We start from the raw sequence: 26,603 nt of genomic DNA, 5'->3' as shown, positions 1-26,603 counted from the left end.
TTAATCCATACTGGTATTTAATCCTCCCTTATTAGACTAATTTCCCCTTGTATCATTAAGGTGGATGGTCCTACACAGGAACTTCATGTCTGGGGTCCATTTATTATTCAAGAAGGCTGCCCCAGACACGCTAAGGGCCTCCCTGGGACCACGGACAGAGGCAGGAGCAGACATGTTTGTGCACTGGTGCAGAGATTTTGCTACCTCCAAGAATCTCTTTTCTGGAATGTTTTGGGCCAAACAGGTCCTCCTCTACAGTGCCCCGCCTCCAAATCCTGTTTAGCTTGGTTTGAATATCGCTATGCTCTGTGTGAAGGTACAGTGAAGTGGGAGTGTTCTCATATTGAGTGACATTTACTACTACTCTGTAGGGTTTTACCCTACTAGGTTGTATCTTGCCCTGATTTTACAAAGGTACAGGTGGATGAGACATTTTGCTTTCTCGGGGGCTACCTCCTAGAATAAATAAAGCCTATCTCCACCTACGGCGTGTGGTATCAACAAACAGGGGTAGCGCTGTCTGGTCAATGTCTGGGTGCACACAGCAGTCATGTGCTGATACCATGTGTTGTGTAACAGTGCACTGTGTAGTGCGTGTGGAATACTAACATTAGGTTCACTGTAATTATAAGTGATGTGGGAAAGGACCCTACGCAAGTGCTGTAGAAGGTGGACTCCATGTTACTAGGCAGATTTCTGGCTATGGATGGATGCGGCCACGCCCACAGCACACAGAGGTGTACAGTAATACATAACTTTTGGAATTTTGCAGGTCTCTGGAAGGCTTCTGGGGAAACATCTGCGGTCTTTAGGCGATCAGGGATGTTTCTGCTCTGGCAAATGCTGTGGTCCAGGGGGTGTCTTTGCTTTGGAGAGAGAGTTCGTAGAGGAGTGTGCATAAAAAACAGTCAGTGGTCTTTGCACACTTGGGTTTTTTAAGAGTTCTGGAATTTATTGTTGAAGAGGTGGTGGGCCGCTGTAAAAGCGGTGCACTAGTGGTGTGGTCGACCTGTTGGATAAGAGCTGTGGGTTGTAGGCTAGCTTTAGAAAAACATACATCATTATTCAGTTTCGTGAGATTCCTGTGCCTTTCTTTTTTAAGCATGTTCTGTGCATTTATTTTGGAGGTGGCCCCAGTTGGGGCACCTATTTTAGGAGGCGGCGAGTGTTTCAGGCATGGGTCGCCTGAGTTTTATTTTATGGGTCATTTCGTCCTCTCCTCTCACTATGGCAGAGGAGAGTGATTCTATGGGGAGATCTTCATGGAGTTATTCCTTAGCTACTTTCTCTAAGTGTGTGTACGCTTTACTGATGCGGATGGAACCTTTTGATCTACACATGCGTGGAGCGATGTGAACAGCAGGGGGTGTCACAAATTAAGGGTTGCTGGTGGTTGCAACGTGTTTTGAGGATATATGTATCCCCCTCTAGTTCCTGCATGTGGTGTGCAATGAGGTTCTTTCTAACGGAGTCAGGTGTTTTTGTCCACACCCCTTTTCTGGAAACTTCGTTTTGGGCTACCTTTTGGGCTTCTTTTTGCGGGTCAATGGGCACTTCCCTAGATCTTCATGTGATGGTGTTTTATTACGCTATGCCGAAGGGGATCAGGCCTATTGCTTTCCCGGACGGGGTGTGTGTGTGTGTGGCCTTGTGTGATCTGACCGACAGGCTGAATGCGGCAATGAGTTTATCTGTGTGCCTCGCATTGGGTTGTGATGGTAATCGACAAGGTCCCTTTTCCTTCCGGCATCCCCCTCTCCTAGGATCCAGGATGTTTTAGGCCTGCAGCCCCTGGCCGAGCCAGGGACTTCTAACCAGTGACATGCTACTCTCACTGTTTTAGAGGGGCATGATCCGACGTGCAGACTTTGAACATTTGGAAGCCTTTTGGGCAGAGGAGAAGGCAGAGCATTCGCTAGGATGGGAGTCAGGTGCATGGTCAGGACTCGTCTAGATTTGCTCGATACGGGTAATGAGCTGGGACTCTGATTGAATTTTCCTACTGACTTGGTGCCATGTGACACTTCGCAATCCGTCGGATTTGTGAGTGTACTTCGGAATTTTATGGGGACATCATTATCCCAAGTGTGCGGAGAACTTGGCTCCTGGCACTGGAACATCACTTCGTTTTGGAACTGAAAGGGGACCTCCATTAGCTGGAGGTCTGTTGTTGAAGAATGGGGTTCTTTCAACTTGTAGCCCATCTACAAGGACTTGGATGCGGGGTCCTGGATGCCTGCTTTTATGGATGGTTGGAGGGCCAACCTGTCCCCTTGTCAGACTGCCTTCCCTCTAGGGCGGGGCCTATGCCCCCTGCAGGCACCCAAATGTCAGACTCTAGTGTGGATTCCCGGTCCACAAAACGTACAGCAGTCCTGAGTTCTTACTGAACGTAAGTCAAGGTGTGAGTTTTCTCCTAATATTGTCACTGGTCTTTACTTTTGAGATGAGTTTTGAAGTGGGTATGATGTGAATGTAAATTCATTGGGAGTTTGAGCTTACTGCATATTTGTGTTTTGTGATTGTGTAAAGGCATTGCCTTCCCAGACAGTCACCCCTCCCTGCCATGGCTGTGGCCCTGGTCCTTGCTGGGCTGGGTTCCCAGCCTGATGACGCTGTTGCCATGTGTTTTGGCCAACCACTTGGTCCCTGCTGGAGTGGTGTGGTAGCTGCCTGAATTCCCTGCAGCTGAATGTAGGATGCATTTGGGTAGACCGGGGCTTGGTTCTGTGGATGGGGATTTTGCGGGGACTGGCCAAGGCTTATCGCTCTTTGCTCATGATACGCCTTTAGGCAATAGTAGCACTCGGTGAGGTGTGGCTGCTGCCCTCCTCTGAACTCTGCCGCTAGGAATGGGTGAAAACCCTTTGCGGTCCTGAGGCGGAGCTCCCTTAAGGACCGGTGCCATTTGCACGCTTGTGGCCAACGTGGCCCCCTGGAGTGCAGTCTTTTTTAATTTATGTCAGACCAGCTTAGTGGTGTCTCTCTGGGCTTGCTCCTGATTTTCTCTCTCCTTTTGCAGTTTCCTTCTATGGTAATGTAATATGGGGACTTGGATTTCCCACCAAGGTTTGGTGTCTAACCCTACTACGCTGAGCAGCCCACTCTGTATTTCAGTGGGTGCAGCCTTTTTGAGGATGTTGAAAAATAATGCAACCTGGAGACTCATGTTGGTCCATGGCTTTCCTGTCTCTTATTACCATTGTTTCCTCATTCTGTCTAGAAAGTCAGTCATGCTTTTCCCAGGCTTCATACTCTACCATCAATCCTCCTATATCCTGGCACTGTTTGTTGGCTTCACCTTGGATCGTACCTTCCCACGGGAGCCTTGAGATCTTGCGGAAGGCAAGCAGTCCTCCTGGGTTTCTGGAGGCTCAGCTGCAGGACGAGTCATCTTTTTGGGCAGAGTCTGTCGAGGACAGAAGGCAGGCCAGTGGGGTTAGTACCAGGTCAGCTGCCTCTTCTTTTCCTCTTCTGCAGGTGCGACTCCTCTGTGTCCTTTTCTCCGTAGGTCAGTAGGACCTGAGTTCTAGGGTTCAGGGGTGCTACCTAAATATTCAATTTAGGGGCATTACAGGGAGCGTCAGGTGGTAGCCAATGGGCTGACCATGTTTAGGGCCCTTTTTATGACCACTTCCTCTGGGAAGTGGGCATAACACTAACCCTAGTGGCCTAATCACTTTCAAACAAAGATGGAGGAATTTCAAAAGTGGTGTCCACTTCAGCTTGTCCACCTTATGGGTGGGACTGGCATGAAGTGGGCACACCCCCCTAATCTGCCTTATTTTCCCACTTGTTATGCCGCTAAAAGTGGGGTCATGACAGGGGTCAGTCATCTCTACCATTTGGAGAGAAACGTGTCGCATTTCAAATGCGGCGAGGCCTTTGAAGATTCCCACCTTGGAATGTCCATCCTCCCTGGGTGAGGTGCTAACACCCCCGCCCAGTGCAGGCTTTTGTCTCTGGCCCTCGAGAGCACTGGCTCTCACCTTGGGGGGTCAGAAACGTGTCTAAGGTGGCTGAACTGGTCAGGACCAGTCAGTCAACACACTGGTAGCTAGTAGGTTTTTAGGGGGTACCTCTAAGGTGCCCTCTGGGTGCAGTTATTAATAGATCCCTCACTGGAATCAGTGAGTGTTTATTAATCTAAGATATTTAATACCAAACAGCCCTGAATTCAGAGAAGCAATCCTCTACCTGGGAAACTCCTAGTGACCAGTGTTCAGCACATGTATTTAAAGTGGCTTCCCTGTTCACTTATTATGTCTAAGAATCGTCAGAGACATAGCAGGGGCATATCTGCTCATGCATATTTGCCCTCACATGTGCCCTGATGCATTCTGCCTTAGGGGTGACTTACACCTGGAATATGCAGTGGAAGGGGACCTGGCACACACAGGTGTGTGACAGGTCGCGCTTTCAAGCACCAGCACACACAGTCTTCAATGGCAGGACTGTGTGGGTTTGGTGAGGGGTCTCTGGGGGTGGCACTACTGGTACTGCAGCCCACAGGGACCTTCTTTAGTACCCCAGGCCCTAGGTACCAGGGGTACCATTTACTAGGGACTTACAGTGGGAGCTAACGAGTGTGCCAATTGCACAAAACACCTGTGCAGTTTTGGGAAAGAGCTCTGGCATGGGGACCTGGTCAACAGGTACCCATTGCACTAACAGTCAAAATGAGCTCATGTACTAGGCAAAACTAACCATGCCAAAAATGGTGTTTTCCCACATGACCCCCCCAACCCCAAACAAAAGAGGATAGAACTAGCCTTTCCAAAGAGTCTAACTTCTAAGTGGAAGAACCTGGAAAGGCCATCTGCATTGGCGTGGGGTGGGCCAGGGGCTTTAAGAGTGCTCAATGACTCCCAATTCCAGCATCTTGCTCACCTCATCCTTGATGCTCTCTTTAGCATGGTCGGACTGTCTGTAAATTTTATTTTTGGCAGGTAAGCTGTCCCAAGTGTCCACATCATGTGTGCACCAGGAAGACAGACCAGGGGCCAAGGAATAGAGCTCAGCATACTGCTGTAAGACTTGCTTATAGTCAGTCTGCTGTTGGTCAGTGAAGGTGTCTGAAAAGACCACTCCTTCAACTAAGCAATCGTTTGGGTTGCTGGAGAGGAGATCAGGGAAAGGTTCACTCTCAGCTTCCTGTCCCTCATCAGTGACCATGAGCATGGTCATCTCAGCTCTGTTGAGAAAGGGTTTAAGGCAGTTTACATGGATGACCCTTTTGGTGTTCCTGCAAGAGCCAAAGTCCACCAGGTAGGTGACTTCCCCTTTCCTTTGTAGGACAGAGTAGGGCCCCCTCCACTTGTCTTGGAGGACCCTAGGAGCCACAGGCTCCAACACCCTCACCTTCTGTCCTGGTTGGAACTCCATCTGTGCAGCCTTTTGGTCACACCAGAGAGTCTGGAGCTCTTAGCTGACCTCAAAGCTTTTGGAAGCGTTTTCCATGTACTCAGCCATCCTGGAGCAGAGGCCAAGCACATAGTCCACACTAGCCTCCTTGGGTTCTCTGAAAGGTCTCTCCCATCCCTCCTTTACAAGACAAACTGGCCCCCTCACAGGATGCCCAAAAAGAAGTTCAAAGGGGGAAAACTTACTCCCTTCTGTGGCACTTCCCTGTAAGCGAAAAGCAGGCATGGAAGTAAAACACCCCCTGAGTTTTTCAGGGAGCCCACCGATCATACCTTTCAATGTCTTGTTGAATTTCTCAAAAAGGCCACTGGTTTGTGGATGATATGGGGTAGAGAACTTATAGGTCACACCACATTCAGCCCAAATGTGTTTCATGGATACTCAATGTCATGTTGTTTATCTACAGGTTGTTGTTAACCCTAGCGAAGCGTGAAATGGTAGAGCGCTACTTTGAGTGACAATACACCGCTAAGGTTAGTCTCGGGCTACGTGCATGGGCACTTTGGTTTCAGACATTTCTTTTAATATATCACCTGTGTTGAGTTCGTCACGTCTTGGTTTCTTTTGATGACATTTTCAATGATGTAGATATGTAAAATGGTTAACCTTTCAGTTGGTCTAATATTTATGGATTTTATTAACTACACTATTTCATGGGGGTCTTTTTCTCCTTTTTGTTGCAGTCAAATAATGTTTTCTATTTTCACACAAGGGTGAGTGTTTTTAGGGTGAAAAGGGGTGGCTGTGCACCCCTGGTGGGCTGTGTTGCCAAAATACTCATTATTTGTGTAGTTATAATTTCATATATTGTATATATAGGCACTGTTCGTGTTGTCCTGAGGAGGCCAGATTTATAAAGGCCGAAACGGGTCGACTTTAACAGTGGAGGAGTGCGTACTGAAAGTTTCGGATAATTGGATGTTAATAATATTGGACTGTATCGGAGACGGTTTAACAGCGATAGTTTTTCTGCTGATGGACGATACGTCTCTTCCATTTATTGCATTACCTCGACATAATACTGCTTGCCACTGCCTGGTAAGCAGTTATAGGTTAAGAGATAACGGTGCTCAAAGGAACTTTTGATTAATTTATTTTTAACACTATTTAGATTTTTGCTTTTCATGTACAGTTCATTGTATAGCACTTTTTTCTTGATATGTAATCTTTTGCTTGTATAATTTGTTTGTTGTATATAGGATTTCGTCTTTTGCCACACAGTTGTGAGAGTGTGACCTGTATACACTAAGCTTAATTTTACTTAATTGATTTATCTTGAATAAAGAAATATATTCTTCCAGTGAATAACTCATGTTTTCACTGAGCTATTTGATCTCTGATTTATCCCTACTGGATCTTTGTTTGTTGTTCTAGGTAGCCCCAAGGGCAGGGTGCAGTGTATGGTTAAGGTAGGACATCTAGTAATGTGTTTTATATGTCCTGACAGTGAAATATTGCTAAATTCGTTTTTCACTGTTGCAAGGCCTGTCCCTCTCATAGGTTAACATGAGGGCTACCTTTAAATCTGATTAAAGTGTAGATTCCCTTTGGGAGCGGATGGACACTTGGAGTTTGGGGTCTCTGAGCTCACAATTTAAAAGTACATCTTTTAGTAAAGTTGATTTTAAGATTGTGCGTTTGAAAATGCCACTTTTAGAAAAGTGAGCATTTTCTTGCTTATACCATTTCTGTGACTCTGCCTGTTTGTGGATTCCCTGTCTGGGTCAGTTTGACAGTTGGGCTGGTTGCACCTCACACTAGACAGTGACACAAAAGGAGCTGGGTGTAGTCTGCATTTCCTGATGAGCCATCTGTGCTAGTAGGGAGGGGAGGAGTAGTCACTTACACCTGAAAGGGCTGTGTCTGTCCTCACACAATGCCGTCTCCGACACCCTGGTGAGCGTCTGGGGCCTGGCCTGGGAAGGGCAGGATTTCACATTAAAAATAGACTTTACTTTGAAGTAGGCCTACTTCAAAGGAGAAATTGGGTATAAAAAGGGCACCCAAAACCACAGACTTTAGAACACTTCTGGAAACAAGAGGAACCTCTGCCTGGAGAAGAGCTGAAGAGAAGTGCTGCCCTGCCTCTGACTGTGCTTTGTGGAGCTATCCTGCAGTTGCTGCTTCTGCCAGAGTAAGAGGGCAAAGACTGGACTTTGTGTGCCTTCCATCTTGTGAAGAAATCTCCAAGGGCTTGATTTAGAGCTTGCCTCCTGTTGTTTGAAGTCTCAGGGACAGCAAAGACTTCTCTTTGCCAGCACGTGGAGTCTCTGGAGAGACTCCTGCCCTGACAAGTGGTGCCCTATCCAGTCCCTGGGCCCTTGAAAGGAAAGCTGGTGGAAATCCAAGGAAATCGACTTCGGACCGACGCCGAATCCGGTGATGCTGCCTGCACCCGACTCCGTGATCTTCGCTGGAACGCGACGATCTTCGCAGGCCCGACACCACTGCAGCCACGCTGAAGTCCGCGACTCCGTGGGAGTTGCCGCACCACGTCATGACCGACGCCGCTCGAAGTGCGTGGATTCAACGTTTTGCACAGACGCCGCGATCCCCGACTTCGCGCCTCGACTTGTTTTCACTCTTCACCAAAGGTACTGTACTTGGGGGTCTACGCGACTCCGTGTAAGGCGCCGCTGGTGTCAGCTTGTTGGGAACGACTCCACCACGATGCCGTGTTAACACCTCATCGAAGCATTTTGTGTTTCTAAGCGCTATTTTTGAGTTTAATATTTAAAAATTCATAACTTGACTTGTGTATGTCGGATTTTTGTCGTTTTGGTCTTGTTTTGTTTAGAGAAATATTTCCTGTTTTTCTAAACTGGAGTTGTGTCATTTTGTAGTGTTTTCATTGAGTTACTGTGTGTGTTGGTACAAATACTTTACACCTAGCACTCTGAGGTTAAGCCTACTGCTCTGCCAAGCTACCAAGGGGGTAAGCAGGGGTTAGCTGAGGGTGATTCTCTTTTACCCTGACTAGAGTGAGGGTCCTTGCTTGAACAGGGGGTAACCTGGCTGTCAACCAAAGACCCCATTTCTAACAGTGTCCAAGAGCACTGCAATCATGACACAAAGCCTTATTGGAATATCGGTTTTTCCCTTTGCACCCACCCTTGGATTGTAAGGAGACTCGGGGTCCACCCTCCTGTCCATGCCTTGAGAAGACACTTTGTTTTTAGCTTTGTTCTGGTTACCCTCTTTCCCTTTGCTGGCTTTTTGGCCTCCTTTTTCTGGTCTCCCCTACCAGTGGAAGTTTTTGTCACCCTTGTCTTGGCCCAGTTCTTGAGGAGAAGGTGGACCTAGGTCTACCGAGTACTGATGTAACTTCTCCTACACACAATTACTCAATAGATGTTCTTTCATCAATAAATTGTAAAGTCCCTCATAATCATGCACATTGTTACCTTTTAACCAGCCACCTAGTGTCTTCACTGAGAAGTCCACAAAATCCACCCATAACTGACTCTGGGTTTTCGAGTCTCTCTGACTTTGATCCTGTACTCTTCCAGAGTGAACCCAAATCCCTCAATCGAGTTATCCTTCATGAGGTCATAGGACCTTGCATCTCCCTCATTCAGTGTCAGGAGTCTATCCCTGCACTTTCCTGGGAACAGTTCTCTAAGGAGAGAACCCCAGTTCTTTTTGCTAACATCTCTGGACACATAGTCCCTCTCAAAGGCTGTGAATTACTTGGTGATATTATCACCATCCTCATTTGAGGACAATCCCTTTGGGGATTGTAGAGTCACCCCAGGTATTAAGTTGCTGCCACCATTCCTGGGGACTAAACCCATTCCTGCTCTTTCCCTTTCTATGGCCAGTACCATGTCCTCCGGGGTAATCCTTCGAGACAATATCTCTAAAATGATCTCATCTGCAGAGATTTCTTCTCTGGACCCTGAGGAACCTGAGCCACCCTCACTAGAGGGGGGTGCTCTAGGCACCTTGAGTTGTTTGTGGGGTGCAGGTTCCACTCTTTCAAGTGGTGGAGGGTCCAGGTCCTTCTCTTCACTTGAGCTGCCATGAGCTACAGGGTCAGTGGCTCCATCAGGGAGATGGGCCTGCTCATACAGCTCCTGAACTTTACACAGGTAGGGTTCGAGTCTGTTTTAATTTTGTATCCTTCACAGAGGGATCTTAATTGCTTGTGAGAAACTGTTAAGCTAAATTGGCCTTGGATTTATTCTTTGAGTGTGTGTCTCATTTAATTGCCTCTGTGAGTTCAATACATGCTTGGCACTGCCCTCTGATAAGCCTAATTGCTCACCCATGCTAACACAAAATAGAGCATTAGTCCTATATACTTTTGCCTCTGCAAACCAATTGGAGATCCACTGGACTATCCGCACGATGTACTTCTTTTTAGTGCACCATATACGGAGCCAGATTCCTACACCTCCCATTCATGACACACAGCTGGGTCAAATTTTCAAGCAGTCCTAGGCATCTAGGGAATATGCCTTTTATTCCCGGGACTGCCTGACAATCACTTTCAAAGGCTGCAAGCCATACCCTTTTCCAAGTCATTACCTGTGACAAGTAAGGAAAGGATGTTGCTTGCAGCCTGTGAAGGATTCGGGGCAAAGTACTCAAGGTCACACAGTCATGAGACTCTGTGACCTGGAGTGGCATGCATGCCGTAAACAGAACATTGCTAGGCACATGCATGCACCCCTCACCCAGACATGGTCCAAGAACCTGCAGGCCACCTGAATTATGTTAGAGGAATTAAAAAATATTTACAAACAGCTAAGACAAAGCATATTACAGAGCCTCAAAGTGTCTCACCTCTAGCATTAATCCACAAAGTGTACATGTTGCAATGGGGAAATGCACTACTAAGTAGGATCAGATTACCCTCAGTGTTATGGTGTACAGATTTGTCGATTGCACTATCACCCTGTATGGTTTCCTGACGCTGAGCAGTTGTGCTCAGGCACACGCTAGGCTTAGTAGCTTCAGCTTCTTGCAGAATGGAGGAAGTGAGGAGGAGACTCATGTGGAGCGGCAGGTCATTCCACACTTTAGGAGAAATGTAGGAGAAGGCTCAACCACTGGATCCGGTTTTCTGTATGCATAGAATTTGTGCAAGCAGGAGTCCGGACAAGTGGAGGAGTCTCAAAGGTTTGTGAAAGCAGATGAGATTGTTGAGGTATGCTGAGCCAGTGGTATCTAGTGTCTTGAAAGTTTGGGTGAGGAGTTTGAATTGTGCTCATTTGCGAATGGGAAGCAAGTAGAGCTACTTCAGATGTGGTGTCATACAAGTGCAACATGGGAGGTTGAGAGTGATTCTGGCCTCCCAGTTCTTTTTTTTGATAAAGTATTTTTATTGTTTTTTCTGAACTCAAACAAATAAGATGATACAACATTTACATCTGGTGCCAACCGGGCACACAACATAGGTCAAATCCCTTGTCCAGCGACATGTTCTCAGCTTACAAAAGACAGAGAGGATGTTTGTACGCAAATCCATTAGACAGGCCCTGGTGAGTTTTGAGGTGATCTATAAAGGTTGCGCCAGAGGGGGAGCTGAATCGACCCTCAGGGGGGAGTCAGCCTCGGTGACGTAGGGCAGGCACTCGTAGCGGCCTCCCACCTTCCCCATATCCTGTAGTATTTATTCGGACAACCTCTAGCCTCATATACCAATTTTTCCCGGCTAGCACACCAATCCATTCCCCGCCTCCACTTAGTCAGGGCCGGGCCCCTTTGGCTTTCCAGTTCGCCATTATATCCCTCTTGCCCACCAAGCATGCCACCCCCAAGAGGGTCCTATCTGGTCTTCTCAACCCAGTGTCTCCCATGATTCCCAGTAGCACGGACAACGGTGATTTCTCTATGTCTACCTGCAGGACCCCAGAGACCTCGTTTAACACCGCCCTCCAATAAATGGCTATGACTGGACATGACCAAACCATATGAAAGAAGTCGGCAGAGGGGTCTAGGCATCGTGGGCAATCAGGTGTAGCTCGGAGGCCCGCTCTATGTAGTTTAGTAGGTATTAGGTATGCTACGTGGAGGTAATATGTCTGTAATTGCCGAAAACGGGAGGCCATCGTAAGGGAGCGGGGTGCCATCAGTGCTTCGCCCCAATCCACCTCCTCTATGGGGCCCACCCATCCCTCCCATTTCCGGCAGAGCCCTTCCAGGGAGAGCGCTGTGTTGGACACCAGGGCGCGGTATGTCTGGGAGACGCCCCCTTTGCCCAGACTCCCCATTAGTGCCTTTGCCTCCATCGGGCTGTATTCTGGTAGTATGGTCCCTGTCTGTACGTGTGAATGTAAGGCATGACAGAGTTGGAGATATTTATGGAACTGTGTCTTGTTTAGTGAAACTAAATTCTGAAGCTCCTCAAAGGACCGCATATGTGTCCCATTCCAAATGTCGCCTAATGTGGATATGCCAATGATGTCCCATCTTTGGAATCCCTCTAGGCCCGTGACTTCTTCCAGCTGTTTCCCGTGCCACAGCGGGGTCTGTTGGGTGAGACGTCCTCACCATCCCGTCACCTTTTGAGCCGCCCGCCATCCCATTAGGACCACCTTGGTTATGTCTGGGGTATTTTGTGAGATCGGGCCCCCATATAGGGCATCAAAGATCCTTGGGTAAGACAGTGTGTGAAGTTCTAGGCGGTATGCCGGGTCCGACCATCCGCCCCTCATCCGATCGTTAATTACATGTAGTTGCATTGCGAGGTGGTATTGGTAAATGTTGGACATGCTCAGACCCCCATCTTGGACGTCCCTCTGACAGGTGACCAGCGCCAGTCGTGGACACGCACCATTCCATATAAACTGGCGTGCTAGTGTGTCCAGTTCCTTAAACCATCTCTTTGGGATGGGGTGTGGGAAGTTCTGTAATAGGTAAAGAAGTCTGGGAAGGATATAACGCTATTTTGCCTAGAAGGTTAAGGGGAAGCGCTTTCCAACGTTGGAGGTCAGTCTTAATTCTCCTGACTGAGGGTGTTATGTTGAGTTCCCAGGTTAATTCAGGGAGTAGCGAGATATGTATTCCTAGGTATTTAAAGCTATTTCTTTTCACTGGGATAGTATGTTGCCAATCCACACAGTCTCGAGAGCGGTGAAGAGGAACCAGCAATGATTTACTATGATTTAGGATCAGTCCGGAGGCCTCCGCGAAGAGGTTCAGTATGTATAGAACGCGGGGGCCACTTGTGGCTGGGTTGGAGATGTATAATAAGACGTCGTCCGCGTATAGTGCCACTCGATCCTCTGTGCATGTGGGCCAGGACCAACCCTCAATCAGGGGATCCCCGCGTAACAATATCGCCAGTGGTTCAATCATTAAGGCAAAGAGCAGAGGGGATAGAGGGCATCCCTGTCGGGTGCCACGGCTGATGGGGAACAGATCAGAGACCACACCGCTCACCTGTACTCGGGCCGTCAGATTGGCGTATAGCAGTTTCACCAGTCCACGGAATTTAGTGCCAAGCCCATTTCTTTGCAGAACCTGATCCAGATAAGACCAATCCACTGTATCAAAGGCTTTCTCAAAATCGAGTAGGAGTAATGCTAAGGGATTATGTGATAGGGTCCCGCGATGTGCCAGGGCCAAGTGCAGCCGTCTAATACAGTGCCTTGTGCCACAAGTGGGCATAAATCCACACTGGTCAGGGTGTACCAGTGAGGGCATGACTTCTTTCAGTCTAGCTGCCAGGATCGAAGACAGTACTTTGATCTCCATATTCAGGAGAAAAAAATGGGCCGGTACGCCGAGCAGTATTTTGACGGAGGTTGCGTCTTAGGGATTACCACAATAGTGGCCTGGTCAATCCCATCAGGGAAGCGACCTTGTTTTTCAGCTTCTATGTACATTTCAAGCAGGTGGGGGTTAGGATGTCGCCACATTTGGTGTACAACTCTGCCGGGAACCCGTCCGGTCCTGGGGTTTTGCCCGATGCCAGGCATGCGATTGCATTAGTGATCTCAGGGAGAGTGAGGGCTTCATCTAATCTATTCCTAGTCTCTGGGGAGACTCTGGGAAGGGTTATTTCGTTTAGGAGAGGAGATTCTTTCTCCGGACTGGGCCGAGGGTGTTCTGCATATAGGCGAGCGTAGTATACGGCAAAGCTTCGTGCGATTTCAGTAGGCGTCTTAACAAGGGAGCCTGAGTCATCCATGATTTCGGGAATGACTCTACTGGCTAGAGGGCGAGTAGCCAGCCAGTGTAAGAGTTTCCCATTCTTGTCCCCCCATCCATATACTCGGGCAGCTGAGGCCCTCCACATATGTTTAGCTGATTCTAACACTAAGTGTTTGATTTCATCTCTCACGATGGTGAGGTGCCTCAGAGTGGAGGCTGATTTAGAATATCCATACTGTCGCTCCAGGTTTAACGCCTTAGCCTCTAGAGCAGAAAGTTGCGAGTTGCGGGCGCGTTCGCGGACACGAAGAAGGTGTTTAGCGTGCCCTCTCAGCGTGGCCTTACACGCAGCCCAAAGTGTGCCAGGGGATCGGACTGAACCCAGGTTCTTTTCAAAGTAGAGAGTCAGGTGGTCCCTGACCTCAAGGGTGTAGTCATTGTCCTGCAGGCACCATGCATTAAGACGCCACACCGGTCGTCTGGTGGGGTCCACCCCTCCCAGTCGAACCCTCACTGGTGCGTGGTCGGAGACTCCACGCGGTAGTATTTCCGCTCCAGTGACTCTGGAGACGTCAAGGGCGGGCATAAATACGAGGTCAATTCTGGATTGTGTCGGGTGGGCGGCCGATGTGTGTGTGTATTGGTGTTCCCTAGGGTGCCAGGTTCTCCATATGTCGCAAAGACCCAAACTTTCGGCCCAGCCCGTGAGACACGACGCTCGGTTGGATCTACTGGTAGTAATCTCGCCTGATACATCAAGGCTAGGCTCGAGAACGGCGTTGAAATCCCCTCCTATTAATGTGGAACACTGAGGGAGCCCAGCAATTACCTGACGGAGAGAAGTTAAGAAGGCGTCAAGCCCAGCTGGAGGGGCGTATATGCACACCAGGTTTAGTGGTGAACCGTAGAGTATTCCTGTGATCACTACAAATCTGCCCTGTGGGTCCAATTGCGTGGCCGTAATTACCATTGGTAGGGAACGGTGGAGCAGGATGGCTACCCCTCTTGAGCCTCTGGAGAAGCCAGCATGGTAGACTCTATCGTACCCTCCCCGTGCAAGCATGGGGCATCTAGTTCCTAGAAGGTGGGTCTCTTGTAGTAGGACCACAGTGGGGGAGTATCTGCGGAGGGTGCTGAATACAGCGGATCTCTTGATTTTATCTAACAGGCCATTTACGTTCCATGAGATGACCTGAGTCATTAAGGGCCAATCGTGGGTTGCGTGAGAACTATCTTTTGCTGGATGCCTGTCTGTGAATCTTGGGATGACCGTTTCAGTTGCAACAGTGAAATATTAAAATAACAAGGTGAACTTATCAACACATTACTATCTAACCCCGGGTCAAACTCTTTACCCCCAAACCACCCCCCACCCCATACTCCCACCCCGGAAGCATCTGTCGCCCCATTACCCAACCGGAACCAAGCAGCCAGATGGACTGCTATTGGAGTGGAGTGGTGGACCCCTCCCTTTAGTCGAATCAAATGCAGTTAATGGCATTTCAGTAATTCACACAGTGGTGTGTTAAGGAGAAGTAGAGCCATCTGTGGTGTCACCTCCCCTGGGCGCATGTCCAGGGCGGGCGCCTCTGCCGCATGCCCATGATCCTTCAAAGTTCGCTGATCCTGCCTCAGCCGAGCACCGGAGACTGGCTCAGATCAGTGTCGACCGCAGCTCGAGCCGTGTCCCGAGGCCCCGGCGACCCCCCCTTCCCGCACACCAGAGCCCGAGGGCATCCCACCGATCGCAGTGGCGTCCGAGTCCTTACGTCTGCCCCTTCTGGATCGAGTTCGTCGCCTGCTTCTCAGGGCCCCCCCCAGCGGAGGGGGCTCCCTTTGGGAGGGGCCGTCCACCGGGCCCCGGGGACCCCGTCGAGCCCCAATGCCCTCTTCAGTCAACCAGTCCCATGCTTCCTCCGGGGACTCGAAGAAGTAGGCCTTTCCGGCCATTATGACCTTGAGTCTGGCGGGGAATAGTAGCATGTAAGAGAGCTGCATTGCCCTAAGTTTTTGTTTGACATGTTCATAGGAACGGCGGCGGTTCTGTACTTCACGGGTGTAGTCATGGAATATTAAGATCTTATGATTCTCACACTGAAGGTTCTCGGCACACCTGGCTTGCTTAAGGATATTGTCTCAGTCCTTGAAATTAAGGAAGCGTGCAATCATGGGGCGCCTGTGGCGCCCGACGGCGGGCGTGGCGCTAGGGCCTTGTGGGCACGTTCAATCGCAAACCAAGATGAGAGGGTTTGATCTGGGATCCAGGTTTTGATCCACTGTTCCAGGAAGTCGGAAGGTTTATCCTCCTCCACGCCCTCCGGGAATCCAACAAAGCGCAGGTTGTTGCGTCGCGACCGATTTTCTGCATCTTCAGCACGGCGGTGCAGGTCGTTTGTTCGGGTTTGGAGTTGGGTCACTTTGGCTCTGAGATCGGATAACTCGTCTTCTGTTTGAGAGACTCGATTTTCTACCTCAGTAATACGGCCCACGGCGTTTCTGAGATCCTGCCTGATTAATCCCATGTCCTCCCGGACCTCTCCGATCTTGGTCTCCACGGCGGTCTGCGATGATTGAATCGCCTGGAGGATGGCATTCACTCCGTCAGGAGCAGGACCTTCACTGGGTGTGTCTCCGTCTCTCCGCGGTCCCGCAGGCGCTGTGAACTGGTCAATCTTTTGCTGGGAGGCAGGGGGTTGTTTGTTCGGCTTGTCCCGTCCCATCTTATTACTCGAGGAGGGAACAGAATGTTTTGTCTAGTACGAAGTTCCCTTTTGAGTTTCGAACATTCATGAAGCTCCTCGCGCCCAGGGTCCAAGAGGGATCCCTTCGGACCAGCGGGCCCCAAACGGCGCGGGATGGGCCAGGCGGGTGTTGTTTTTTTAAATAGGGTTTGGCAGGTCAGAGTCAGTCTCTCCCATTAGCCGGGCCAACTCAAGATGAGAGGGGGACGCCCAATCGCCGCTGGGCCATCCAATCAGGGCCCCTCTCTTCCGCACCGTCGCGGTCCCTCGGGATCCGGGGGACCCCAGCACGTGGGGGCCAGCCCTCGGAGCCACCTATCTTCAGTGTCTCCGCGAAGGGCCTACTCCTTTTACAGTTGTTGGTGCCTCTCCCCGGGGCCGGTGAGTAGTCGCTTTTTACAATGCAGCCTTGTGCACGTGTTAGGGATCAGGGAGTCACTCCTTCCTTCGCCTGATTTCTATCCTGTTTCTACTCTTCAAGGGAGTTGAGGGGATGGCCCACAGGGACAATGTCTCAGGGGTATTTTCTTGGGCCGTCCGGCTCCTCATTTCTCCCTTCCCCTCCTCTTACCGAAGTCGGCGCGTCTCCCGTCCGCACCTGAAGACTGGGCCCGTTTCTGTGTGCCGCTAGGCCTCCGCCAGTTCTGCGGCGCAATCTTGCCGTATCCGGGCGCCCCCTCGGGCTCTGCATACGCCCCGGACTCCTTTGGGGTCGTCGGGTGCTATGTCCCCATACCAGTGCGGCGCGGCACTCGCTCAGCGGGATGTATTCCCCTCTCCGAGGATGTCGCTTCTCCTCTGCTGGCGGGCGAGTCACACCGCTTTTCCTTTTTTGGGGGGGGGGGGGGAAGCGCGGTGGCACGCGCCCCAGCCGGCGATAATACCGGTCCCTTTCAGCACCCGCTTCAGGAGCACCAACTCACTTCTCCTCTCTCCGCCAGCCACAGCGGGGCCCCGGCGCGGATGGACGCGCCCGGGGCTCCGGGTCTCAGCCTCGCCCAGTCAACTCGAGTCCGGCCGCCATTTTGTTTTAGGTTCGAGAGGATACGAGGCGGCTACGGGGGCCGTTCTGACCCGATTTTTCACCTCAGTTTGCAGCCCAAGGGGGAGGGAATCCACTGGGTCACTCGAGCGGGAACCATTAACCCTTCAAATCGCGGCATATTCGGGCGGATGACGGAGGGGTCCGGAGCACTCTCAGAGTGCGACCGCCATCTTGACGCCCGAAGCCACGCCCCCCCGGCCTCCCAGTTCTTAATTGTCTACCGCCTTCTGGTGAGTTTTGTGTTGATCCCAGCAAAAAGGGTGTTCCCATACTCCAGGCTGCTTGTCCCCCGGGCACGCGGGACGGTCTTCTGGGTGCTGATTGGGAGCCATTTTAAAATCTTCTTCAGCATCTTCAGGGTCTAGAAAAATGAAGCAGTGCCAGCATTTACTTGGGCGGTCATATTGTGTTTGCTGTTAATGTTGATCCAGAGGTTCTTGGCGTGTAAGTCCTCGCTCTGTTAACCACCAGGTGGACTCTTATCACAATGCCGGTCTTGTCGGTGTTCAGCTTCAGAAAGTTGGTCTTCATCCAGTGGAAGATTTCAGTTATGCAGGCGCTCAACTTCATTAGGTCCTGGGTTTCTTGACAGTGAAGGAGAGAATGAGTTTGGTGTCTATGGCGTAGGAGAGGACATTGATATAGTGAGAGGGGATGATGCTGGCTAAAGGGATCATGTATGTGATGAAGAGGGTCGGGCTCAGAGAGGATCCTTGCTAAACCCCACATAAGAGTTTGCGGGAATCTGAGATTTACTGTGCCAGGCTGACCGACTGTCCTTCTAGTCAGGAATGGCCAGATCCACAGGAGTGCATGTCTTTGGATCCCGGATGTCATCCAGGGCAGCAATGAGGGCAGTTTCCATGCTATGACTGGGTGTGAAATCAGACCGAGTGGTGTTAGGGAGTTGGTTTAGGAATCTGTTGAAGATTTTCTCTAAGACCTTGGCCGAGAATGGCAGCTGAGAGATTTGTCTGCAGTTGACGAGCGTTGAAGGGTCCGCAGAGGGTTTCTTCTGCAATTGGAGGAGAGTTGTGTCTTTCTAGGCACCTGGAAAGGTCGCTGAAGGGGTAGAGGCATTCAAAATGGGTGTGGGAATGGTCTGATGTGTTGTAGTCCTCTGGAGTATGCATGGTGGGGCAGGGGTCCGATGGGGCACCTGAGTGGATGGACTTCATGGTGGTGGTGATTTCTTCTGGAGTGATAAAAGACCATGCGGTTAGCATTGGTTCTTTGGATAAGATCACAAGGCATTTAGCAAGGACTGCTGGGTCCAGCTGCAGGCTAAAGTTGCTGTAAATGGCGGTGATTGTGTTGTTGAAGACTTGAGAGAGAATGTTGCAGAGGTCCAGCAAAGGAGTGATTGAGTTGGAGGCAGCTGATGATGAGGTGAAATATTTCACAATGGTGAAGATTTCTTTGCTTCTGTTGGTGCTGGTATCCATGTGGTCCACCAGTGGGGTGCATTTGGTAGTCCAAATAATTTGGTGGTAGTATCTCAGTGGGTATTTGAACGTGTTCTTGTATGCATTGGCATGGCACATTCTCCATTTGTGCTACAGTTGTTTGCAGAGGTGTTTCATCAGTCTGAATTCCTCTATGTACCAAACAGCCTGGGTTCTGGATCTTCGTTGTCTTATTGTGCTAGAGGGGGGTCAGGGAGTCGGCGCAGAAGGTAATCCAATTGTTGACATTTTTGGTGGCTTTGAAGAGGCTGTTGCTGTGTTCAGGTCAGTGAGTGCTAAGAGTGATGTTCCACTCCTTGTGAGTGATGCTGTTCCACGTTCGACAGGCTGGTCTGGCAATGGTGTGTGTACGCCGGAATGGAACGAGAATGCTGAACTTGACAAGGTTGTGGTCCCATTGACTCAGATCTTGCCTAAGTTGGTAAAAATATGGTGGTGGAGGTGTCCAGTGACGTGGGTAGGTCCCTTTACTCCTTGTGTGAGGCCCAGGCTCTCAAGGTATTCAATGAGTGCTCTTAAGTCGGTGACGTTGGTGCTTCGTCCCCGTGGTCTGTAGATGAGAGTGCCTGTAAGGGTGAAGTTGGCTGTGACTTAACAACTGAATGACAGGTGTTCCATGTTGGAGGATGATGTGTCCATGGATGTGGTGCAGCTGATCTTGTGGATGATGGCGAATCCCCCTATGTGAAGTCTGTCTTGCCTGGCAATTTTGTAATCAGAGGGGATGGCTGTGGCAATGTCAGGTGCTGATGCACAGTTCAGCCAGGTTTCAGTGAGAAACAGTACGTCAGGAGTATTGTCATGCAGATCTTTGTAGTGTGTTTGATGAGTGAGTGGGTGGGTGTTGAGGAGCATGCAGGCGAGTGCGGATTGTTGTGTGGGTGGCTTCAGGACAGTGTGAGTGTCAGAGAGTGAGGTGTTGGGAACTGTTGGTGCAGGGAGTGTTGGGTGTAAGTAAGTGTATGAAAACATGCAGGGTTTCCTTAAACCAAATTATTTAGAAAAGGCATTTCCATATACACGTTCTCAAGTGAAACACTAAATCACAACTATTGTGCCTTTCTGTGGTGATGGCACCCCACTGCACAAGATGGGATGCATATTTACTAACATCTATGATGCCACAAATGGTATCTCACCATATCGGTGATCTCAGATGTTCCTAAAGAAATCCAAGAATATCATAGAAGATTATCCCACAATGCAACTTGACATGTAGTTTAACATGTATTATGAGATAGTTTCTAAAATCATTTTAAGTAACAAAAAACAAAGCAGCTCTCTTTGTGATTGGAATGACTTCCTGTGTTAGCGCCAACTGAAAGGGAAGTGGAGGTATATGCTCTAATCTCACAAGCCTTGCATCTATTAGAAGCGATACTCAAAGCACTCTGCCTCTAAAATCTCCTCATAAACATAAGGCAGAAATATATTTACTCCTAAAAATAAGGCACAAATACCGAAAGAACCTAGAAAAGATTAAGGAGGAAATAGAATAAGGACTCTTAGTCATATATCCTAAAGTTTATATTAAGGAGAGGATTCAGGGATTTGCAACACAATGGAAGAATAGTGATCAAGCCACCAGGAAAGTAGAGCCACTCTAATGAGCTGTATTCATACTATCTACAATATCAAAGGAAAAGAAAACACCACAACAGATACTTTGAAGAGAGGGAAAGTGAAGAAGGTAACTCTGCAGGCTTCAGCAGTCATCCAGACGATCTGGGACCTACTGGTAAAAGGGCAGAGAGCGGTTCAGATGCTAAAGAAGAATTAACTGGACTGCCTCCAAAAAAGAGTTCACCTGACTAATGAAACATGGACAAAAGCACTGCCAGACAGTGCAACAGTAATCACAAAAGTCTTCTAGGGGCCCCTGGACACACGTCCGACCACTGACTATATTCAAGTGGAAACTCCTGATGCGCATATAAATGTTAGACCGATTTATAAAACACAAATAGAAGTCATAAAAATACCCATAAAAAAATATTCTCATCTCACTTGTGAAAAGCTTATAGCAGAATATTAGTGGAGGAAAACTGTCTCTGTAATTTATCATAGTTACATCGGGATGTCATAGATAAACCATTTTTAGGGTCGAGTGCACAAGCACTCACTCCGTCCCTGTTGTAATCTCTCTTTGGGATTTTACCCATGCCCGTGTCACGCCTGTCATTTTCATTGGTTCGTGAGCTTGCCTTTTAAAATCCGCTTGATTTCATTAGTGAAAGACATGGATGTCATGCCTTTTCCGGTGTTTAGCCCTTCTCGAGCGCACCGGCCAACCACTGAAAATATTCGAGGCACCATGTGTTCAGCCTGGTTTCTGCACTTCTTTATCTTTTTATTTTCCACGCAGCGCGTTCGCGCTGGGTTTTACATAGCGCAATTGCGCTCGTTTTTTCAAATTCAGAACGATCGCGATGGGTTTACGTAGCGCAATTGCGCTTGTTTTTTTTTTTCAATTCATGTGGCAAGAAAAGTCCGGTTAGGAGTTTACAGCACTAATAGCTCCAATTTGAGCAAATGCGGGACCAGTTGCATTACAAATGCTTGTTTTATGTAGTGCCTACTGCACCTTGAGGTCCATATGCAAGCAAGCTGGCTAGAAAGCAAGACGCAGGTCTTTATAAAAATCTGACGACCTAGTGAAAAGAAGTAACACACATAGTATTACCTTGTGGGATTAGGCTCAGGTTCAGGCACAATATTCAATCGAGCCTGAGGCTGGCTAGAACGTAAAACACATAGCAAATGACCTTCAGCATCAAGGAGGGTAAATTCCATGTCACTTTTGTATAGTCACTTTTGTATAAACACTTTGTTGTCTCAAGTTTCTTAAGCAGATAGCGCTCACAAATTAGTTATGGTTTATATAAATGTAAGTATCCACACCGACCCCATGCTGTGCAGAATGCAAGTGCTGGGGTCATTACGAATCCTGTTTGCAATATATAAATATGAAACAACTTTTGAAATGGCAAATGGTTTTCTCATCCGAAGTATAGCATGATAATCAATACACTTGACTGCGTTCTCATTTGCAAATTTATAATTCACAAATCACATTTGAGGTATAAAAGTAGCTTATGTGTGTCTACCCCAATGATAATGGAAATTTTAAAATGTTTTAGAAATGGTTTCATGTGTTTATGAGCACCTGCATCAGACAGACAAAGTAGTTACATTTTCTTTTATAAGCGGATTACAAAATACATTTTAGAAAATCTCAGATTATATTTCCAGGGATTGTTTTAAAGTATACAAATGGTTCAGTTAGGGAAAAGTGCTATTGTACAACTTTTGTAGAAAAATATGCTTCATTAAACCTTTAAACCCACTTCACAAACTTCAGACCCTAGTGCGAATTTTAGACAACAGTACTTACCACATATTGCCTTCCGAACAGTTCATTTTACAGACTGTTTCAGAAGCAGACAGGAAGGAAAATCACTCTAAATTACTTAGGTAACTAAAAGCTGATAAGTTAGAAGCTAAGGGTCTTACTTATGGTGCATTGTCGTAGGGCAGTGCCACAAGTCTTCTTGCTGCTCTGTCCTACACCAATGCGGCAGGGCAGGAATGCACCTTAATTATGCAATACGATGCATTCCTGTCCTTTCCCCCTGTGCTGGAGCACAATTGGAGGCCTATCCCCCTGCGCTGGAGCACAATTGGAGGCCTAATCCCAACACAGACACCCTTGCACCACGGTGCAGGCGTTGCTGTGCTGCATGCAGGATTGTCTTTGTGCATGAAGGGGCACCTTCCTGCACAAAAATAACCCTGACAGGCATTTCCTCTTTCCATGTGTGCTGCAGGGAAAAACGAGAAGAAATATAAATATTTCTGTGGAGGCGTAAGGTTTTGGCGCATCCCAAGGTTTACGTGATTAAGTAAATCTGCGGCAGGGTCAAAACTCATGGGTGTTGCATTGGAAAACCCACTGGAGCGCCCATGGAACGCCTCCCTGGTGCAGAGTAAGGCAACACAGCGACTTGCGCTGCTTTGTCTTACTCCATACCTTTAAGGTCATTCAAAGCTATGCAAAGTGGCTATGCATGGCCTCGCAGATATGGTTGAGAGGTTTACGCTGATGGAGGGTCAGAAAAAGCGAGGTGCTGTCAGCAAAACCCTAATAAATAAGCCCCTTAATGTTTAGAAAGTAGAAACAAAAAGGTTTTACTTAGTCACATCTGCAGCCCCTAGAACTTCAGGGTAACCCCATGTACTATTATAATGAATACAGAAAGCCAATTGGTCACAATCACTCCTTTAATCTGCTGAAGAAAAGAAAATAGAGCCAACAGAAAAAAAGGAAAGCAATCCATGATAAAAGCAAGACCCCCACAGCTCAAAGAAAAAGATTATTGTTCATGGACATCAACTGTGGAAGCTCCATTAACACTAACATTCCTAATACTAAGACCTTACACATTAATTGAGTGAAATGGCCATTTAAGCAAAATGCATCAGATATAAACTTTCAATATGACTTAACACACAGGAATCATGAGTTCTTACAATACCAACAAGCTGTTCTGAATACTCCAAACATATTGCTTTCATTAGCCTACCATACTGCTTTTTATATGGGCGGACAAAGATTCTACAGACTGAAAATAGTTGAGGGTTTTATCAGAATGTGCTTGTGTTTTTAAACGACTGAAAACGTTTTCTGTTTACCTGTTAGGAGTTCCAATATTAAAACAGATAGTCTTGATACCCAAAATTCATTACCTTATAGCTTCTGATAGTAATTCCATCTCTTGCTGTTCAAGATCGGTAAGTGCATCAGAACCATTTGTCAAACAATCAGGGAGTACTCCTAAAAAAATACAGTTAACTTTTTAGAATATTAATTTTGAACTTTTGATACTAGTAATACTATCTTCCAGTTAAAAGGAATACTAACATTGTAAATACAACTAAAACAGCAATAATCGTACTGCATATAATACTCAGATACCTAATAATGACCAAGGTAGAGGATCAGTAGGCCTGATTAGCCCTCACATTTCCCTCTCTGCTGCAACATCACAACCTCCAAGTAGAGCAACGTTTAGGGCCCCAAACAAACAGCAAAACATTGTGGTAAACAGATTACCACACATTTTTCTGTCTACATATATTTAAAGATTAACTTTAAAACCATTATGTGTTTAGCTGTTTTGTGATGCAGTGAAAGTTCATCACAGTAAGCAAAAAATGTTTGCCATCAAAACTTGTAAACAGCTGATGATATCATCTTAGAACTGTGCACGCATATCGTAATGGTGCTAGTGCAAGTTGTACCACAGTTTTTGCAATGCGACACCGGAATGAAAGGTATCCGACTACCCACTTTTACCTCCCAATCCTGCAAAGTGTTTTGAAAAAGCATGAACATCTCTAGTTGTGTCCTTGTTTTTACCTTGATTAGCAATTTGAACATCTCTAGTTGTGTCCTTGCTTTTACCTTGATTAGCCATTTGAGTCTTTCATAAGTACTTCACCTGTGCATAATCTAATTAATAACAGAATAGTACGGACTCTTTATACAGCAAATATTCACAATTATCTTATGATTACAATAGCAGTTGTTATTCCACAATTTAAGAGTGCTTGTTTTATCAACTGAATGTTCAACTGCTTAATCAGACCAAGAAGGACTCAAACGTAGGACTTTCTACATAAAAGTTAATCTCTGCAGTTAGAAATCAGTCCACTGTTTCCTGCTGCAGTGCCTGCAAAGACTTGACTGGTTTTTTTTCAGCCTGAACAAGTGCTTAGCTTCAAAAGGTAAATTTAACAGCCGGATCTTGAGAGTTATCGTACTGATCTGACTAATCTGGGCAGGTATTGTAGAGTGTGGGACATAGGTCTGGTTGCCTCAAGAGAAATGGAAAGCTTAGGTGTGCCATCTTTTTTGTAAGTTGCCAGTATGTGAGTGAAGGTTCGCAAACCTGGCATTATGTGGGGTGCGTCTTGTCTTTTTTTGCATTTTGGGATTAAAAAAGCTTGCCGCTCTTGCAGTGAAGCCTCTTTAACGTTAAGTTGTTTTTGAGCGATTTTGTGTTAAGTTGGAAAAAAAAAAAAATCGTGCAGTATCTATGTGGATAGCACACAGTAAGCAGGGTTTGAGTCTCAGCTCACGTGTGACCTACAACTGACAACTGTGCTTTAGCTTAAGTATGATCTACTTTTCAGGGTCAGGACAGACAGAGCCATGAGCGCTTTGGTTGTGATGCCTGAAAATGGTTCTGGTTACACCTTGTAGATTCCTCCTAATTCTCAAGCACTGAAGGTATACCTATCTCACATGTGGCGTGGCCTATGACCCTGTCCTCATAATCTACGGCTCATACTGGAGGGAAGAGCCATCTCCGGCAAAGACTGACAAGTTATCTGTGGGCTTCCCATTTACTTTTACTCAAGTCAGCACACATGCATGTCTGGCCAGTACATTTCAGGCTTTTATTATATACCAACCTAGAGCAGACTATAGGTACAGTAATACTACAAATATATGTAAGTATACAGATTCAAAATATATACAGATTCCATATATGTATAAACATACACACACACACACATATATATATATATATATATATATATATATATATATATATATATATATATAAAAAAATTCCTATTGCCTATATTGTTTGGGGTCAAGGACAACATGTTTTTATGTTTAATTTGCCATTGGGACAAGTAGGCCCAACCCCCTGCAGCACAACCCTTTGGCCACCAGTTTACAGCACCACATTATGGACCAGAGGAGGGCATTGTCTGCAGTTAAGATAATATCTGAGCTCATATATTAATGCTGTTCAAACGTATATTTATGCTTCATTAATGCAAAGCCTTTATTATTATGGTGAGCGCTTTGAGGAAATGTTGTACGCTCGGACTTCACTGCTGACAGTGGTCCTGGTGTAAAATAATGTGTACACACATTTGTAAGTTTAACATGATAAGGCTACATACAATGCTCCCACAATGCTCTCTGATTAGATGTCAATATTTGCAGAAGCTTAGAAGCAAAATTGATGAGTCTTTGCTTTAAAATTAAATGTTCACAAAAAATGCAACTAAGAGAAAATCGTTTTGCTAAAGAACTGTGAACTTTTAGGTACGGTTTCCTTGAAGCATCATCTAGTAAAATGTGTTAATGCCTGCTAGTATTCTAAAAAAAAAAAAAAAACACAATGGAAAATCTGTGAAAACCAGTTTCACCAAGTGTAGGAAGTTGGCTCCGTATACACTATCTCAAAGTGAGAGATACTGTGCACAGAGTCCAAGGGTTCCCCTTAGAGGTTGATAGTGGCAAAATTAGATAATTCTAATGCTCTATTTTGTGGTAGTGTGGTCGAGCAGTAGGCCTATTAGAGGGTAGTGTTAAGCATTTGTTGTACACACATAGGCAATAAATGAGGAACACACAATCAAAGACTTAACTCCAGGCTAATAGTTTTTATATAGAAAAATATATTTTCTTAATTTATTTTAGAACCACAAGAGTCAAGATTTAGGTAAGTACATAAAATGCAAGGTACTTCACATAGGTAGGTATGAACTTTGATTCAAAGCAGTAGTACACACAGTTTTAGTTAAAATGGCAATAAGCTATTTTAAAAGTGGACACAGTGCAAAAATCAACAGTTCCTAGGGGAGGAAATGTTGGTTAAGTTTCTCAGGTAAGTAAAGCACTTACACAGTCAGTCTCCTGGGCATAGGCAGCCCACCATTGGGGGTTCAAGGCAACCCCAAAGTCACCACACCAGCAACACAGGGCCGGTCAGGTGCAGAGGTCAAAGGAGGGCCCAAACC

The 26,603-nt window shown here is 47.1% G+C and overlaps 1 protein-coding gene across 2 annotated transcripts in view; it reads right to left on the bottom strand.

Moving 5' to 3' along the window:
- Window positions 1–26,603, bottom strand: part of CFAP36 (cilia and flagella associated protein 36) — a 381,823-nt gene that overhangs the window by 249,419 nt on the left and 105,801 nt on the right. For both annotated transcript variants that reach the window (XM_069234356.1, XM_069234355.1), the window contains exon 5: window positions 23,526–23,613. In XM_069234356.1, the coding sequence (XP_069090457.1) occupies window positions 23,526–23,613 (88 nt within the window). The remainder of the gene's footprint in view (window positions 1–23,525; window positions 23,614–26,603) is intronic.

Source organism: Pleurodeles waltl, chromosome 5 (assembly GCF_031143425.1).
Source record: "Pleurodeles waltl isolate 20211129_DDA chromosome 5, aPleWal1.hap1.20221129, whole genome shotgun sequence".
Classification (NCBI taxonomy): Eukaryota; Metazoa; Chordata; class Amphibia; order Caudata; family Salamandridae; genus Pleurodeles; species Pleurodeles waltl.
The sequence above is the reverse complement of the archived record's forward strand: the minus strand, read 5'-3'. Positions and strand labels throughout refer to the sequence as shown.